The 19,831-nt window shown below is 44.5% G+C and overlaps 2 protein-coding genes across 2 annotated transcripts; one reads left to right on the top strand and one right to left on the bottom strand.

Moving 5' to 3' along the window:
* Positions 1 to 123: 123 nt before the first annotated feature.
* Positions 124 to 15,680, bottom strand: LOC6725712. The gene is made up of 8 exons (XM_016173773.3): positions 15,290 to 15,680; positions 14,128 to 14,225; positions 6,180 to 6,285; positions 3,125 to 3,278; positions 2,927 to 3,054; positions 2,710 to 2,857; positions 2,490 to 2,612; positions 124 to 2,427 (listed from the first exon to the last, which is right to left on the bottom strand). Exons 3-8 carry the CDS (start codon positions 6,255 to 6,257, stop codon positions 1,022 to 1,024), a joined length of 2,037 nt encoding a protein of 678 aa, XP_016038980.1. The 5' UTR covers positions 6,258 to 6,285; positions 14,128 to 14,225; positions 15,290 to 15,680; the 3' UTR covers positions 124 to 1,021.
* LOC6725713 (farnesol dehydrogenase) lies at positions 4,984 to 6,033 on the top strand. Its single transcript, XM_002106680.3, has 2 exons — positions 4,984 to 5,635; positions 5,700 to 6,033. The coding sequence occupies exons 1-2, from the start codon at positions 5,060 to 5,062 to the stop codon at positions 5,877 to 5,879; spliced, it is 756 nt and encodes a 251-aa protein (XP_002106716.1). The 5' UTR covers positions 4,984 to 5,059; the 3' UTR covers positions 5,880 to 6,033.
* Positions 15,681 to 19,831: the final 4,151 nt, after the last annotated feature.

The raw sequence follows: 19,831 nt of genomic DNA, 5'->3' as shown, positions 1-19,831 counted from the left end.
CACGGAAGTCTGCGTTCCATTTTTCACTGCATACTTTTAGACACCTTGCAAAGTGCAAATGGTGTGGATTAATAGCGTACCTTTGTTTCATAAAGCTTCTAATGAAATCCAACAATGGCGGGTTATTTATTTTTCATCTTAACTAGTCTTTATTCAATTGTCAATTTTGCAGTTATAAAATTTGCACTTAAGTTTAAATTTTGATATGCATGCAAGGAGTTGCATTTGCTTTTCTTCATACTTTCAATGGAAAATGGTAGTCGGTTTTGTATGTGTGCGTCAGTAAGTCTGTGCTTTTATGAGTGTGTGTGTGTGAGAGTGAGTACTAAAATTTAACTAAAATTCCCCTAATTATGTTTTGGATGCCGGTCGAAAAGAGCACACAACAAAAAAACAAAACAAGTGTCCGAAAGCAAAATAAAATTAAAAATTTCCATACCACACGACTTACAGCTAAATCTCGTATGTATACTTTATAGATATATGTATAAATAAATAAGTTCCCTTACGCCTAGTGGATGCGTTGCATAACATCCGTCTCCTTAAGCACGGAGCACCTTTCCGGAGTCTTCATTTCATTTTGTTTGTGCATCTCTCTCTCTCTCTTTGTGTACTCTTCCATTATTTTTCTATGATTTCCTCTACGCAATTTAACGACTAAATGCAACCAAAAAACAAATTGCAAAAAAAAAACTTTTAAAACATTCAGCACCGAATCGAGCAGTTTGAGTATTGCATTGTTGCCCGATCTCTGATATCTGATATCTGATATCTGCACCATGTGTATCTCTTTTCGTTTGGATCAGGATCCCGAACAAACAACCCAATAATACGTTTAAAAAAAAAACAATAATCATAATAAATAAATAATAATGGAAGGCGTAGATGTGGGCAACGTGATTTGATTTCGCTTTCTGCTGGTTTCCATTTCGATTTTGAATTCGCTTTCGATTGCTATTCCGATTCTGATTATGGTTCTGATTATGATTCTGATTGCGATCTATATCTTGATGCCGAACGATCACTGGACCGTTTCGTGACCTGAACTCGGCTGCCTCACTTGTTGCTGCTGCTGAACCTGTTGTTGCTGCTGCTGTTGCATGTGTCGCAGGCGGAAGAGTCGCAGGGTCATCCAGGAGGCCAGTGTTCCGGTCACCGGCATGGGCGTCTGCTTCTCCAGCGCCTCCTTTTGCAGCTGATAGCGATATAGCAGGGATCCGGCCACCAGAGCGGACACGATCGTGGCCGAGATGACAACGATGAAGAGAATGCTGAAGCCGGGCACTGGCATACAAATGCCGTAGACGACCTCCTCGCTAATCTTGCCCTGGAACACGGTGACCGCCTCCTGTTTGGAGTCCGGCGAGAAGGCCAGATCCGCCTCGGATATAACATCGTACAGACCGCTGACGCCCACGTCGGCACTGCGCACCTTGCGATCGGAAATGACCAACGAACGACGGCGACGGCTCTTGGAGGAATCATTGCTGGCTGCTGCACCTGCTTCTCCTGTCAGCTTGTCCTCCTGCTGCGTTTTCTGTTCCTTCTCCTTCTCATCCTCCTCCTTGTCCAAATCGATGTGATCCTCGCGTGGCTGCTTCAACGCCTCCGCCTGTGGTCTGTAGACGGGTCGTGGCACGTCCTCATCGCCATGACCGTGTGGCTCCAGGGAACGGGGTCCCGCCATCGGTACACCCATACGTTTCTGGGCCTCCAGCTGCCGTGGACCGTGTGGGAACTTGCCGCTCTTCTTCAGGCCCAAGTACCGCTCGCCCTCGCCGCCTTCCATGTCCAAGTCGGCAAGATCCTCATCGCCGAACAGATCTGAGAGATCCGCCTCCTCCTGTTCCTCGTGCACAGGTCGTGGCTGCAGATTAACACTCTTCTCGTGACCATAATCCCCGCCAGCTGGCATTCCTCCGCCGCCCAGCGTTTGCTTGTGATCGTGAATGATGTCCTCGTAGAAGATGTCGTGATCTGGACCCATTCCCATGCCCATGCCGTGTTGACCGCCCGGCGGCAGTGCCAGATCCCTGAGCAGATCGTTGCTGCTACTGCCCATGGCATCCGACATGTGCACATCCTTGCGCTCATTGGCATTGGTCAGTCCCAGGCCGAGACCCAATCCCAGGCTCTCGCCGGATCCACCGCCACCACCGCCCACGCCCGTGTTCTGGCAATGATCGAGGCAGCCGTGGCGGCAAATCTCCACCTTGCACTTGATGTGCACGCTGAGGGCATCCGGGAATTTGAAGGCATGGAAGAAGGCATAGGTGATCACGGTGGCCCTCTCGTCGGGCGCACGTGCCTTCAAGAAGCGTGAGATCATCTTGGGTCGCAGCACGCAGCCAAATTCATCGGACAGGTTGATCACATGACCAGATCCATCGGAGGCCACGCAGGATTTCACACGCATGTCGAATTCGCCTGGCAGGGATCGAGTATGAGTTAGATTACATCTAGCATTAAACGCATAGTCCCATTCTCACCTCGATAATCATTGATGGCCACTACCAGGGTCAAAGTTGAGCCAAGTGGTACAATACCACTTACTGGCGGCGCCCAGGGTCCCTTGCCATGCTGAATCTCCATCCAGCAGTCCACATTGTCACCTGTAAGATCGAAGAAAGTTAATTGCTTTCCACAATAGTAGACCACGTGAGTAAAACGGGCATAATACTAGTTAATATATGTTTGTAAAGTACTTACCTCGGAAATCCAGCTGGATAACATCGAGATCGGCAATGACCATCGGTGGCTTGGAGGCGGTCTTCTCGTAGTCATTGAACCACTCGCATCGCAATCGCTTGGCCTCGTCCCAGACTTCCAGCAGATCCTTGTCGTACTGAACCACCACCTGGCATTAAAAGAGAAATAGGATGTTCAGACGACGTTCTTCCTATAGAGGAGCACTCTGACCACCCACCGTATTCTCGTAGAACTGTCCGTTGAGATCCGGCTTGGTGCCGCAGCGGGAGTACGAGATGCGGAAGGAGAAGAACGTTTTGCCCGTGGAGGGCGGCACGTAAACGCAACGCGGATCGCTGTGTTGTCCTTTGCGGATAATGAAGTCGATAAGTTAAAGGATTATATGGGACATTGTCACATGATGAAGGTGACTCACCTTTGGAGCTGACAATGCCCTCGAACGGGTGAGAAAAGGTGAGATGTACATCCATGTGATCCTTGCCGCACATCACCTCCAGTGAGACGATATTGGGCATTCCGTCTGGCCGTTCCATGGGCCACAGTTCATTACCAGCTATGACTAAACTAAACTGTAATTAAAATTAAGCCGAGAATCACAATTTAGTTAATTGTATGGAAAGAAAAAGAAAACTTTTATGCATTTTAGGCTGGACGAAGTTTAAGTGATGAACCGCTCAAAGAACAGAAATACCCGTAAAAGTCTTCTATGAATTACAAGTTGTATGGATATCAGCTATAACTTGATATTCCCGATCCCGAAATTCATTGGCCAGCCTTGTGGGTGGGCTCCTAACGGTTCCACTGGCACCTGGCACCTGACAAACGTGTTGCCAATAAAAACGAAACGGCAATCCAGTCTCTCCAGTCTTCAGGCTCTCCAGTCTTCGGTCTTCGGTCTGTTGTCCTCAGTTCCCCCCATTTCGATGGCCAATGAAGGCCAATCGAAATGGGAAAGCGAATTCCACTTGGCCAGCATCCGTTTGGCTTTTTGAGGGGGATCTAACTGGAACCAGTGCAGTCCAATCATGCTTGTGGGGCTTGTGGTTTTCGGGAAGGTAGTTGCACCTGACATATTTGCATATTTGCATACCGATACCTGCCCCAAACTGCCTTGCCACATGCCGCATAGATCGGCTTCGATCAGCAAAATCAAATCGAGGGAAGTCTGAGCGAGTCGCTGGCTCAAGGAATTTGCATTTTCCTTGCCCCCGTCCGCAGTAAAAGTTGACTTACTGGATGAGTGGCTCCTGAACAAGTGGGTATTCATATATATATATATATATATATATATATATATATATATATATATATAACCGGGTATATAGCAACCGATCTTAGCTGGTGCCACATTGTCTGGCGTCGCCACAACGGACGAGAATGGAAATGCAGGAATGGATCTTATGGATCGCAGCCAGATCTTCCAGTTGCTTGTTGCTTGTTACTGTATAAATTAGTTTATGCAAATGCGTTGTAATTGTTTTACATCTTGATCAAGCCAACGAATAGTTTAGCATTATTGCATTTACAAGCTTATCTCTTTTAAATAAAACATTGAAACATAATCAGAGACAACAGTGCGTATACGTAATAGTCAAATGCAAACAGTCAACAGTACGTATACGTAATAAAAACATCAACTTGTTTCCCAAGTTTAGCTCTTGCTTAAATTCGATTTTCGTTAGTCTGATAATATGTACATATGTTTATCTATACTTATAAACTTATAAACTGCCTACTATCAATGATTTTCCCTTCCAAAAGCAAAACAAACTGCTTACTTACAATGAATTGCAGTTTTCAAGCAAAACAAATATACGTCATGTTTGAATTCAACTACATTAAACAAATAGAGACGATTGCCAGCGATTCCATATCATTCTAAACGAGCGACACAATTTGGTGTTCCGTCTTCGGAAGCCTCCTCCCCCCAAGCCAAATGTGCTGACCCATAATGAATTCCACTCACGCTCATTCTCATCATCGTCGAAAGGGGAGAGCTATCGCATAGTAGGTATATATACATATATGTTTGGAGTATCTTTCGAGAATGAGTTGATCGACGGAGGCGCGTTGGCTTTATGCAGACTCACGATTACGCTACAATTGAAAAACGCCGGCTGAACGGCGAGATTGTTTTGGACTCGGGCCAAAATGGAGACGAATGGTGAAATACTACTACTCTCTCGAATTTCAGTTCGGAACTGGTCGGCTCTGCAGGGGACTGGGTTGGGGTGATCTATAAAAGCAAGTGGGTCGGCATTGAAAGAGCAGTTCTAGATCAGGTCGCAAACCAACCGTATACACATATATATATATAGATATATATATAAACAAATAGCAAATACAAACTATGGATCGTTGGCTAAATCGCGTTGCTGTTGTCACTGGCGCCAGTTCGGGAATCGGAGCTGCCTGCTGCAAGGATTTGGTGGCCAAGGGCTTGGTGGTCGTGGGTCTGGCACGTCGCGAGGAGCGTCTGAAGGAGCTGAAGGCTTCGCTGCCGGCGGAACAGGCCAGTCGTTTCCATGGACGCAAGTGCGATGTCAGCCAGGAGCAGGAGGTGATCGATGCCTTCGCCTGGATCGATGCCACACTGGGCGGTGCCGATGTGCTGGTGAACAACGCTGGCATTGTTCGCATTGGTGTTGGCATCACCAACGAGGGCAATGGCGCTGATCTTCGTGCCATTCTGGATACCAATGTGCTGGGCGTTTCGTGGTGCACCCGCGAGGCATTCAAGTCACTGCAGAGGCGCAATGTGAACGATGGACACATCCTGATTGTCAACAGTGTGGCCGGACACCGGGTGATCAACAACCCGGGCATCACCATGGGCATGTACTCGCCATCGAAGTACGCAGTCACCGCTCTCACGGAGGTGCTGCGTCAGGAGTTCCACAACAACAAGACCCAGACCAAGATCACGGTAAGTGTGCACATAGATACATTGCTTAGGTTTGGGTTTTCAATCAATTCCATTCCATTTGCAGAGCATCAGTCCCGGTGCCGTGGACACCGAGATCATCGACAAGGAGGCCCTCGGTGGCATTCCCGAATTTCCAATGCTGCGCTCCGAGGATGTGGCCGATGCCATCAGCTACTGCATCCAAACCCCGCCAAATGTCCAGATCCACGAGCTGACCATCAAGCCCATTGGAGAAACCCTCTAGACGTACGATTTCCCACTGGATGCACCTGCTATTTGTGTTTACAACAAGGAAGTGTCATATGAACTTGATCTACTATATTTTATTTTTATTATATATTTATGTATGTATGCATATGCAGCAAACGTTATGTGATTAAAATTCTTTAGCAAACCAATTCCTAATTGTTTCTAACTTTTCTTAAACATTTGTTGTTCAAACAAATTGTAATCATATTTCCGTAGAAGAGATATTGTTCTTTGTTGTTGTTTGCCCATGGTTCACACTAATTATTATTGTTTAAATTTGATTTAGCTTACTCACCATTAAGTGTAAGATAAATATACAGCTACTAAACCTAAGGTCCCACAGTCGTGTAGGGCCTTTTTGTGGGCTCCACATGTTGGCGCTGTGGGCGTGGCGATCGGATCTGAAAATAGCGAAAAATTCATAACAATCAGATAAGTTTAAACAATAGTTAAATTCTGGGACTACCTCAATAATATGTGTATTAGCACTGAAAGGGGGAAATCCAGAAGTGGTCTTAACTGGTTTTTTCTCTCTTTGTCTATTTTTTCTTAATGGATTGCTTGTTCGTTGGGCAACAAGAAAAGGTGAAAAACCTTAACAATATTATTTTCTGGCATTCATAGTATTTATCTTATTTCACTACAATTTAAATAATGCTCAATTTAGAAAGTAGAAATCAGCTGTTTCCCCCCAAAACACAACAGATATGTATAATTGAAACGCTTTCACTGCACTGCGCGTGTGTTATTCTACGTCCGTGCCAGCTAATCAACACTGTACTCCATATATAGTCAATTAATTGCACACTCTTAATTGATCTCATTTGCACAATAAACTGAGGGCCTTGTGTTGCACTATACATAGTAGATATTTCGCGGCAAGCAATCGATTTGGAGGCACGAATTCGGTTTGCGGCACAGGTTGAGGGAGCGAAAGTCGTGATCCGCAGTAAATGTGGCCATAAAAATTGCGGCAATTGCATTGAGAGATTGACTGATCTCCTGATCCCATTGCGATGGTGGTTGTTGGCCAGAAAAAAACCCCAAATCGGGATAGTTTTAGGCTAAACTATTTCAAAGAGCGAATGTCCATAATAAACTCTTTTTAGGGCAAGAGATATAGCAGGGAATTAATATCTTCGAGCTACCAAGGTATATATCGCAAATATTTCCGCTATTTATTAAACCTTCCGATTGAATTGTTGTATCTTTAAGCAAATTCCATCTGACTTAATTACACAGCCCAGTCCACAGACCTTCTTCCCATCGAATTCCTCTTGCCTTTCTTCGCCTTTTCCCATGAAATTCCCTAATTGTTCTTTTTTTCTTTTTTTTTTTTTTTTGGTGGGGCGGCACAAGAACACAGAGTGGGCGCGGTCACATCGTCATCATCATCATCGTTGTCGTCCTCCGACCAATTCGTATGTTAAATATCAATTGTTAAAGGCCCTTACCCTCATGCATCCTTTTTTTTCTTTTTCCCTTGTTTTTTTTTTTTTTTTTTTTTTTGGAGCTTGTCGATGGAGCCCGTTGGGGTAATAAAGATGTCGATGCTCGTCATTAGCGCGCTGCTCGTATCCGGGGCCAGATCGCACTTAACCTGACGCCCCCGGCCAATGCGCCAATGCAGCAATGGACCATTGGACCACTGGACCATTGGACCACTATGCCATTGGACCACTGGCCAAATGGCCAAATGGATCGGCCGAAAATTGCCCGACTACGTGAAATGGCCGCAAATGTGAGGCTGCGGCCGCGACCACGAAAAGAAGCCATAAACAAATTGAAATTTAATAAACGGCCGGGCGGCCAATTTCGCCCGGACCTGATCCTCGAACCCGAACTTGGAACTTGCAACCTGCCGATCACCATCGACTCTGATCCATTCGATCGCGGGACCCCCGGGGGCGTCATTTCAACATTGCAAATTGAGGTGCCTGAGATCGATGTCGATGAAAATGGAAATGGAGGTGGAGTTGCAGTTGGAGGTGGAGCCGGGTAGTTGGGTTTGGAGTTGGAGGTAACTCCGCTGGTCGTGAGTCATGCGGCGGCGGTGGAAATATCCGCTTGGTGACCCACTGCCCACATTATGTGGCAAATGTCAAACTAATTTATTGAGACATCAAATTCCCAGTGGAATGTAAGTACATGAGTTTTTAAAGAACTTAATATTTTGAAATATTACATCATCCTTTTGGCATAAAGTTTTTTGGTCACCTTTATGGAACTGTCCGCTGTCCCCATTGACAACTATTTATAGAACCTTTTTTTGGCGCAGAGAATCATCAGGAAATGCCATTAATTGCTATTTGATTGACGAACATTTCACTGCAAACTTTCCAATTTGTTCAATTCTTTCGCACACATTGGCGTATAAATAAATTCGACAAATATTTACCCGGTCGATTGTGCGTTGGCAGCACTTTCCCTGTTCACCAGAGATCGACCAGCAATTAAGGAGACGCCGGCAATCAATCAATCAATCAGATAGTCAGTCGGTCGGTCGGTTGGTCAGTCAAGCCCACAGTGCACAGAGCACAGATCACAGATCACATAGCCATAGAGCAATAATAATAACAATAATAATAAAATCTCATTTCTTGTCTGCTTTTCATTGTGCGATTTGTGTGCCCACTTTTACCCAGGTGCGCGGCTATAAAACAGGTGAAAATGAAATTGGGAAACAAAGCGAATTCGAAGCCGCCGATTCGAGATTCCGAATTCGAGATTCGAATGCACGAAAAGATGATGGACAAGCCTCCGAATGAAGCGAAAAAATGCGGTCACTGGAGATTCTCGCGCAGAACTGTAAATAAAAAGAAAAAAAAAAAAACTGAGAGATAATAAAAAAAAAGCCCGACTTCATACAGACCCAACGGTAAACGGCAAACAGCCGATATGCTTATTTGTCTTTAATTCGGAGCCAATTAATTTCTCTCCACTTGTTTATTGTTTTTTTTTTCAACTCTTTATTTTTTTTTGTCTTTCTTCTAGCGAGTGAAGAGTGAAAACTCGTCGGATTTGAGCCCAAAATTGCCAAGTAGCGCCCAAAAAACTCCAGACTGCGGCTAGACTAACTGTAACTCAGGTGCTAATTTGCATGAGCGCCGACAGAGGGCGTCCAATTAAGAGTTTTTACCCAAGGGGCACTGATGGGTGGTATCTACATATCTGCGGGTCTCTTTACCGTACTAGATTATGGATTAGATTATGGATTAGGAACTGAGCTGTCTGTACTATACTCAATGTGCCAGAGAAGACGAATCAAAGATTCATAAAAGAGGCAGTTCTTCTTTGATTTTAGGATAGAAATGTATGTAGCACCTTTCCCATCGCTTGGGGACATGACTGGCACAACTAACTAACTGGCAAGCTAGCTAACTAACTAAGCCAAAGAAAGTGCGATGGAGCTAGAGCTCTTTGGCCGCGTGTTGCACGCTCTAGTGGCGCTTAATTAATGACGCCGCCGATGGTGGTGCTTCTTCTTCTTCTTCTTCGTCTTCTTCCACTGCTCGCGGTGCAATTAACAGTACCGCACTTGCAACGAGCAGCGAGGAGAAGAAGCGAGAAGAAGAGTGAAGAAGAGCGGAGTAGAGCGGAAGAGCGGAAAAGTAGAAGTTAACTCGACACGCTCGGTGAATTGGGCCCCCTAAAATCCAACTAAATGGCCAAAAAACATACAAACATATAGAAGCACTTCAATAGATCTGATTTGATGCGATCCATTCGTTGACTCATTAACTATGCATCAAGTCAACGAGTCGAACGAACGAATATGAATCAAAAACGAATCAAAATCGAATCAAAACGAAATCGAAATCGATTAGAAATTGTCGCATCAAAAGGCGATCAATGCCGAACTTTGCTTACGGTTAACCCCAGTTTTCACTTTTCTTGTGGAAATGGAAATGCCAGTGGAAATGGAAGTGGAAATGAAGTTGGATCCGACTTGGAAATGCCGATGGCGCCGACCACTTTCGAATCGAATAACGGTCTGTGCAAAAAGCAAACGGTAAATCACCAGCCCATGCTTCATTTCAGCTTAGATACAGATATAAACGTATATATATCTTTTCGTTGGCTTATTTTTTGATGAGATACATCTATGTATACCATAACCATCTCGTATTTTTAGCTAACCGTGCCCCAGTGAAAAGCACAATAATCACGATAATGATAATGATGCTTTGGCTATGGGAAAAGCGCAATGCCGAAATCAAAATACATTTTTAAATGGTTCACTTTCTTTTAATTAAACTGGTTACAAACCAGCTAGCCACCTCCGACTTAGCCACCTTTATTTTTCGAGCAAGTTTGTCCACTTTTGGCAACCGTTTTTCATTTAATTTTTTTTTTTTTTCGGGGGCGCATTTGCCAGCGTACACAATCGCCAAATGCAATTTTATGCGGCTTAATTTGGCTGGCACGAAAAGCCGGCTCAGCAATTAAAACACAACCATAGAGATGGCCAATTTACGAACTTAAGTTTGCCAAACAAGCTGCGAACAGTCCGGAGTTAATAGCTTCAGAATATTAAATTTGTGGGCCTCCTCGACTCGAAGAAGGCAACAATTTGCCACTAAATCTCATGGCAGTGAGATGGGAATGGGATGTGCGGCGACACAGTGAAGATGACATCGTTTCCCAGTTGTTGCAGCAGTTGTCAACAGCTATTCTGCAGCTGGAAAACGTTCAAATGGCGCTGGCAAAGACCGAGAACGTGTCAAATGGCCCCTGACTCCATTCCGCACCATACCATGCCATGGCGCACTATGGTATATGGCATACCATTCCGTCCTCCGACAGTTGCAGTTGCCATTCAAATTTGGGCCAGGCCCAGAGCCTGGGAATCATGCCTTCGGCTTGGAGACCCATTTGCAAAACACCAAAACCGCCCTCCCCGCCTATTCACTCGGTGCGATGAGGCCGTTGCAGCGAAACTTTTGTTTGGCAGTCTGTTGTCAACATGACAACTGCCAACTGAGAGACCGCTCATCCTCCATCAGCATCCATGAGTCCCACTCCCACTCGGAATCCCACTTCCCCACAGCCATCAGAGTCAAGTGCAAACAATGCTGGCCGGAATCGAGAATGGGACACGGAGTGGGGGGATTGGGGATTGTGGAGCTGGGAACTTGCAGCTTGGAGCTGCTAGCAATGGGGCAGACCGTCTCGACGGCAGAGCCAAGCCCAGCCAGCCAGCCAGCCAGCCAGCTGCTTATCATCGGATGCACAGACGAAAAGCTAACATCTTTATTGGGCATGTTTATGCCAGAGAGTGTTCAAGAGTTGCTCGATGCGCTGTGCCCTTGGGTCACTTGGCACTCTGCTTTTGAAGAGGACTCGAGGCCTTTAAATATGTATGTACTTATGGCATTTGCTTCAAGGCTCACTCAGAGTGGCTTCGACTTTGAGGACCGATTCTGCATAATTTCCACGCCTTAATAGCAAATGTAACTAATTTGTTGGATTTTTCGGATGAATATAATCAGTTCTTAGGCCAAAACATAGCAAATAATGGTCCAAAAATGGATTGCCATACCTCGTTGAGCTCGTAATTGAATTCCCAATCGATTGGCATTCAAAATTGGATATATTAATTTTTGACCATTTTTCGGAAATTTTAATGATGTTACCCCTTACCGAAAATGCGAAAATGTAGTCAAAAATTAATTTTTCTAAAACCTTCAAAAAGTGACAGGGATCGTTAGTATTGATTATTAGCTGCTCAAAACAGTTATTTATTCATCTTTATTAGCATTTTTAGCCAAGTAATGAAGAAAATTCCATTCGTAAATATCGAATTTTACGAATTGCCGAATTTCCGCAATCAAAAAATCCGTTTTTCGGCCACAACTTAAAAAATATTCGTCCAAATCTGGAATGCAATATCTCGTTGAGCTCGTAATTAAATTTCCAATCAAACTGTGTTCAAAAATGGATTTTCAAATTTTTTGCAAATTTTGATGATGTTACCCCTTACCGAAAATGCGAAAATCGACCCAAAAATCAATTTTTTAAAATCCTTCAAAAAGTGATAGGGTTAGTTAGTATTGGTAATGAGCTGTAAAAAACAGCTATTGATTCATCTTTATAAGCATTTTTGGCCAAGTTATGATGAAAATACCCTTCACAAATAGCGGATTTTTCAAAAAATCCTTTTTGCGTAATAAAATAATCAGTTTTTTGACCAAAACTTTAAAAATAATAGTCTGAATATGGAATGCCATATCTTGTTGAGCTCGTAATTAAATTTCCAATAAAACTGTGTTCAAAAATGGATTTTCAAATTTTTTGTAATTTTTTGGAAATTTTGATGATGTTACCCCTTACCGAAAATGCGAAAATTGACCCAAAAATCAATTTTTCAAAATCCTTCAAAAAGTGATAGGGGTCGTTAAACTGGGTAATTGGATGCAAAAAACTGTTATTATTTTTGATATATGACCATTTTCAGTCAAGTTATAGTGCATTTTGGCCAAAAGCAGTTTAGCGTAATAAAACAGTCGGTTTCATTACCATAACATTCGAAATAATGTCCCAAATAAGAAATGTTATACCTCGTTGAGTAGGTTTTTTAATTCCCATTCGAACTGTAATTAAAATCGGAATTCCATTTTTTTTACGAATTTTTACAAATTTTGATGCCATTCGACTGTACGGCCTGTTTTGACCAAGTTACGTGAAAAATCGTAAGAAACCTCTACGGATTGGATTATTTGAATATTTACTTTCGACCGTATTGTTCAACTGTAATCTCAACTCAACAACATTCCTAAGTGTTTGAGACATCTTAGCTTGATGAGCTCCATTGGGTCCATCAGTACTCTCACTTTTCTAACCGTTTGGTTGGGCCAAAGATGCACTAAGGGCCGAAATGTGCCACGAAAAGTTTCCATTTCATTATGGAATGTTTGTAGAAAGGCGAAGAACAGTTAGACGACGAGACGCCGGCATCTCAAACTCAATAGACCCCCCCGCTCCCCGCCACACACACACACACAATCTAAATATTTTCCAGTGTCCAAAGTATCTTTGATGTTGGCTGAATACAAATTAACATTCTGTGAAAGAAAAGACTTGTCGACGAGGTTTTATCTTGTATCCGCATCTGCATATTGTACACGTCTTCGTATTTGTATCTGTATCTACTGTATCTGCTGTTGCTACGATGTATCTGCGAATGTGTATATGGTATATGGATGTGAAAGAGCACTGGGAATAGAATTTACTGGGTCGATCGCGGCAGCAGCTCATAAATTATGCGTCATCGATGAGTGGAGTCGAGCGAGGGGCTCGGGAACAATGAATGAAGAAGCGAAGGGGCAGAATCAGACCTTGAATCGAAAAGTGTTAGGGGGTAAGGTAAGGTGAGGCTTAGGGTCCCACCAATAATGGTTAAAGCCAATCATTTGAGGCCAAACAAAGAGATAGTCCAGCGTGGAGATAGTTGCCGTTGTCCGATATACCGATACCAATAGCGATTCCGATGCGAATGCGAATGCGACAACGAGACTTGCAACTAGCTGGCTGCAACTTGGCGTTGCATTTATGGCCAAGTCGCGTGTTTGTTTGCTGCTGCCAATCTGGCCTCCTGGAATTGAGTTTATTGTGCCACAGCGGCGTGCTTCGGATTGTCGCATCAGCTTAATTAGAATTCGAAGTAGTTAACGGTGCATTTAATGCGCTCCAAAACGGATCAAATGCATTTGCACCGCTACCACTCACTTCTCCATCTACTTGGCCCCGTATCTGTGCAAAGATCTGTTCTATTTATCTGCTCTCCGCAGACAAGCTCGCAGACTAATGAACCAAGTGCCAAGTGACGAAAGTTGTCATAACATTTCATCTGCTGCCTGTCGCATTGCCACACGGCCTAATGGTGGCAATGTGGCCAGTAAAAGATGTCAAAACAGTATGCTAATAAACGTGCTCGTGGCCACTCTTATCCTCGTGTTATCTGTGTCTGGCGTGTATCGACCATCGTCTAGCTTGTTTAATTAATAAGTACATAGATAGGATGCGAAGGAAAGGGGCTCTTAGTTTCTTTGATTTGCTGGGGAATCTGACTGACAGTCTGAAGACTGTCTTATAAGAAACAATATGACCACAATTTCCTTTAGGAATCCTTAAAGAGCAAGCTTAGCCAACTTATGCTTCTATATCTAAAAGTAATAAATATGAAAATATCTTACCACTAAGTTAGTAGTTTCAATAAAAGATAGATAATGTGCGTAACTTACCGATAAAGTGTAATCTTTCCGAAGGTCAAGGACACAGCTGAGTGTGTTACAGCTGCTCTGGACTCCTTATATTTCCGTGCTTTTGTGAAATCCCGGCTCTGCGTTTGGCAAATGCATTAAAATGTGAGTGAGGCACAAACAAAAAAAAAAAAAAAGTAGCAAAATGGTGTGGCATAAAAATGTACAGAGCAGAGGAGGACAGAAGTGAAATCGGAACAGAACGGACCAAACCGAACCGGACCGCCTAACACGTAACGCAAATAAAGAAGAATCATCATCGTCATCAGAGACTTTTCAGTCCGAGAGAAGTCCGTGCTCATGACGACTGATTGATGATTAGTTGCCATTTGACAGGTGTATGCGAGTTGTGCGGGGTGGCCGTGGACAGGGGGGGGGGGGTTGAGAGAATTGGGGGCTTTGGAGTTCGGTCAATAAATAGTGCACCTGCTGGGCGTGTGGGAATATGATCCGCCAGATGACGTTGCTCTTTTTTATGGAACTCTAAGTCTCGCGTCTCGTCTTCTTGGTACGTGTGATTGTTATGACTAACTATTATTATGTATGATTGTTATATTTTCCACACGGGAAAAACTTTGGAAAGTGCCAGCCGCCAAGGCGCAGTGCATGCAACACCTTTGATTTTGATTTCGATTCTGGCCAGGCTGAGAAGACACCACTCTGCTGCAGAAGAATCAGTGGCAGAAGACGAGAGGACGCAGGGGCGCACAAGAAGCGGAGGCAACAAGCCAGCCGCATTTGTGCTAATTGGGAAAATTAGAAAGCATGAAATGCTCGGCTGCATTTGCTGTCTAGCTGGTTAATCGGCTCCACTGGCAGTGCAAGAAGACGAGGCAGAAGATGCTGGAAAGACTAAGATTGGATGTTTCACAGAACTCAAGCAATGCAATTGGCTCTGCGGAGAGAGGAAAAAGAATAAGATGCAGGAATGACAGATCCTGGATAAAGTCTTTACAGGAAGGAAAAGAAATAGACTTAAGATGTTGGAAAGCCGTAGACTGGCTTCTCCAAAGGAATAGAATAAGTTGCTGGTAGAGTTGCAAATCGTGGATATTTCACACAACTCAAAATTCAAATTGGCAATGTGACAAAAACAAAAAAAAACAAAAAAAATTATTTGCTTTTGGATGGAAGAAACACTCACTTCGCGGGGACGTTTCTTCTCAACTCTCTTCTCGTTCTTTCTCGGTATCTTGCTAAGCTTAAGCAAGTAACGGTAACAGGCAGTGGCAACAACAAGAACAATAAAAAAAAATTGCACTAACACTTGTAAGCACTTCGGGTGGTGTTACTTATTTGATTTTCTATTTTATTTGAAATTGATTTATTTGATCAACTTTTGTTGTGGGCGGGACTGGACAGCACACTGGGCATCGGATCACGGATCACGATCACCGATCACGACCGTTAGCAGCAGCAGCACGTGTGGACTCGGCGAGCGACGAACGCGAAATACGCGAGCCAGCCAGGCGATACTTTCTTTGGCCTCGTAATGTAACTGTCGGGAACAGCAGCCGCAGCAGCAGCGGCAGCAGCCGAAGAAAGAGGCAACAGCAGCAGCACAAGAAGAAGAAGAAGAAGCAGCAGCAGCACAAGCACAGTAGAGTGAGCAAAAGAGAAAGGGGGAGAGAGGCAGCGCAAGAAGCTGGCAAAGCTAGACACACACACACAAGCACACTGAGAGAGTAGCTCTGCCTGCGCCGACTGCGACTGCGCGACGAGCTTTTTACACCTGCGTTGGCAGCTGCGCAAATGAGCACAGCTCAGCCAGAACTTGTTGTTGTTATTGTTGCGACTGTTCTTGTTGTTGTTGGTGGCGCTAATCAAGCGGCCTAATGACATAGAATAGCCTGCCAATTAGACGACCAATGAAAAGAAACTTACATCTAGCACTTCAATAAAAATACATACATTCGAACGCCCACTCAATCAGCAGAAGATCGCGAGATTTTGAAAACTCCTCCTGCAGGAAAATGGCAACGCAGCGGAAAGCTGGCAGCGCAGCCGACGTTGACGTCGGGAATTTGGCGCACTTGAACTTGAACTTTCGGCGCGCTCGTTTCGTAGAGAAGCTTTCGACTTAATGGATACCCTAAAGTGTTCTCCATATGTACATTAAGTTATTGCATTATGAAATGTACGAAACGCGTAATAGGATTATAAGAAAATCTCTAGGAATTTGAAGCTTATATTTATTCAAAATAATTTAATTATAAAACGTAAAGAAACGCTTCAAAAATAATAATTAAAATGTAAGCACCTTGATACCATTCAAAAAATCGTTATACTCTTCATACCTTATCCGAAAAATACTGGACGCATGCAGGGCGAAATATTGTAGCCAGCTTTTCAGGTGGGCAAGGTGCATAAGTTAGCTTTTTGGGGCTGGGAACCGATCTGCCGGCTCATAACGGTTAAACAGTTTTCGCCCGTCGTTGACAACTAATCAAGATGGGAACAGAAGTTGATCAGAGCTGATTTGAGCAATAAACTAAAAAAAAGTACGAAATCCGTTTCCTCTTGCGATCTTATGCTCCATCTCTCTTTAGCACACATCGGAATTGGCAAGCTTACACATACATTTGCACACCAAGAATCTGCAACGGTTTTCATGCTGGCTCTTCTTTTCCTCGTTCTTCTTCTTCCTCTTGGTCTTCTACTTGGCAGCTGCTTTTCTCCATATTTGTTGTTAGTGTTTGAGAGGCTGCTCCTCGCTCCTCACTCGCTCTCTCGTTCGCCCTGTCTCTCTCCATCTCTTTCCCACGTGCTGGCTCTATCTCTCTTTGTAGACTGGGCGCATTTAAACGGTAAACATCATGAATGCATTTGGAAAGTGGTTGTGTTGTGGTTCGTGGTGTTTGCATTTTGCATTTCTTCGCATTCTTTTCTGTTTATGTGGCTGTTGCTGTGTGTTGCATCGCACAATTGTGCCAACAACAAGGCGGAGAAATGTGAAGAGCCAGAAGAATCAGAAGAGCCAGCGGCAGAAGCAGAACAACAGCAACGGTAATACCCACCGAAGACGGCGTTTTCATTTCTGAGAATTGATTGGCCGTCGCGCCTGCATACTCCACACGCCACTGCGACTGCCTCTTCCAGAGTCTCGGCTGCCACATCGGGTTTTTTATTTAGTACCCTCTGCTTTTGAGCACCTGGGAGCATGATGTCTTTAGCGGAAGAAAGTGGAAGAATCCCTGGGCTTCAGAAGAAAGCTCCTTAATTTGAAGTTTCCTTAAGCGAACTAGTTTATTGACTTACCATTTTATATTGTATTGTAAAAAGATATTTTACAATACCTCCACTTGAATTAATAAACCAAATTCGTTTGAAGCAACATTTTCTAAACTGTCAGCACATTAATTTGAAGGGGTAATGATAAGTATAATCCAGTTCGAAAAGGTATCCTCCATCATTTGGACTGCTTTTTTTGTGCCTTGATGCATTCCTTTGGATTCAGTACCGCTGCGGCAGCAGCACCTGTCGTAGCTACTTCTCCCAGGCCAGACTGGAGCTGATGCTGTTGTTGTTGCTTCCACTGAGGCCATTGCGATTGTGATTAAATAACGTTTGACTTGGCGGGCGTCCTCCTGGTCGTTCCACCAAACCACCTCTTGGCCCGCTTCATTAGCTCAACATGGGAGTCAGGGCAACAAAGTTGTTTCTGTCCCAACTCTTCAAGTGCGATTCTCCGATTCTCTGATTCTCTGATGCTCCGTTCGCAATCGCTTTCTCGTTCTCAATTCCATTCCACGCATGCGCAGTCCACTTTTGAATTTGGCGTCTGTCGCCGTCTCAGTTGCTCGTTCTTTCTTCCCACTTGGCGTGTTAGCTATCGCCATTGCCCGTTTCAAAGACATCCATCGGCACACTTTGTCCGCCCGCTGCTTCACCACCTCCTTGGCCACCAGACATACCTGGTCGGGAGGCGGACCAACTCATACTGCCCCCTCCTTCACCGTATTCCTGCTCCCCTCCGTTCTGTCATCATTGTAATTCCTCAACGCACTTCTAAAGCTGCCTCTAAATTCATCTCTGCTCTGACTGCTGTTCCTATTGCTGCTGTCTTCTGCTACACTCAGAGAAATGTATTGGAATTATACACTAAAATGTAACTTGAAATGAAATTATATTCTTCTAAACGGGTAAAAAGAACTTTTCGTCACTAATTTGGACCCATGAAAGCCACTTCACTGTTGATTGGTTGATTTAATCTATAACTTAAATTTGCTATTAACATTTCTTTTAGTGCATCCCTCTTTTTGTACGCTGCCTCCTTGGTCGCCAAGTGCCAATTTGGCTAAGTCGGCTATTTAACTATTTTTGTCACTCGCCGGCAGATGCTGCTCCATTTGGGGCGTGTGCGATGTTTGTAACCTCCATGAGCCCACCTGGTCCGGACGGTCGTGTGCCCAGCACCTGTGGCTCCAATGATGTCCCAAGTCATTTGACACCAGCAACAAAGAAACCAAGCATCGTGACCCAGAAGTAAATGAAGCTGTCTCCGCGGACAGACTCTTTCATTGTCATCGCCATTACGAACAATCATCGCAAGTGTTGTTGCCATTATCATGGCATTTGTGACTGGAGGAGGTGGTAATATCGCCACCGAGTTAATGTCGATGCTAATTTGCCAGCATTATGGGTTAGTGGGCCGGTCATTGGGCCTGAGCAAGATGGATGCCTCATTTGTCACCCGACCCTTAAAGATGGTGACCCCGAATCATTGAAAATAATTAAAGTTATTCTTATTGCAAGTGACTATTCCAGTTCCTGCAAACAGGTGACCCCGATGCGAAATATATTTGATTAGTTCTGTAGATAACGATAGTTTAATTTGTTAGAATGAGAATTGATGTTGTTTCCCCGATGATGACCTCGAGCCACCTCCACAATTGGGCGGTGGCCAAGGCGTTGTGGGTTGTCTGGACCGTGTGGACTGGATTCTCAGCTAGCCCCCACAGATGGCTCATCGGCAGATGGCAATGGCAATGGCAATGCCGTTGGCTAATGGAACTGGCATTGGGACCAGAACGAAGACGAAACTGAGACTCAGACGGTGGACACTGGAGTATCACCGAAACGAAGACTGGAGAAGTGAAGAACTGAAGACTGGGCATTGGAGACTGGAGACTGGGGACTGGGGACTGGCAGTTGTTAGGTGGTTATCTGGCCAATGCCATATAAGTCGAGAAATGCGCAGTTAGGCAATCAATGGCGATCGTTTCTTGGGCCCAGGGATTGTGGCGGAGGTAATCGGAATTGGACTTGCAGTTGGAATCGGCGTTAGGAATCCGCAATGACACTGTCTCATAGTCTCGCCGTCGGTTGGCTTGACTGTGGCAACGTGTGTGTTATGATTGGCAACGGTTTGTTGCTTGGCCAGCCAGCTAGCTGGGCTCTTTGGCTATTTGGCTGCTTACCTGGTTACCTGTTCACTTGCTCGGTTGCCCATTTCCTACCTGATCGGCAGGTTGGAGGTGCCGCCACAGACGCAGACGCAGGCGCAGACTGTGACCAGCCGGCGGAGCAAATACCGTTTTGCTGAATAAATACAAACAAAATAAAAGAGGCGCACAACAACACTGGCCGACAAGCGGGCAAGAACTCGTTTAAGTGGCTCGACTATGCTATGCCCTGTAAAAGATACATTTTAAATACAGCAAAGGATCGTTACTCTCTTGAGCGG

The sequence above is a fragment of the Drosophila simulans genome, chromosome X (genome assembly GCF_016746395.2).
Source record: "Drosophila simulans strain w501 chromosome X, Prin_Dsim_3.1, whole genome shotgun sequence".
Classification (NCBI taxonomy): domain Eukaryota; kingdom Metazoa; phylum Arthropoda; class Insecta; order Diptera; family Drosophilidae; genus Drosophila; species Drosophila simulans.
Note: the sequence above shows the minus strand (reverse complement) of the source record. Positions and strands in the feature narration are given on the sequence as shown.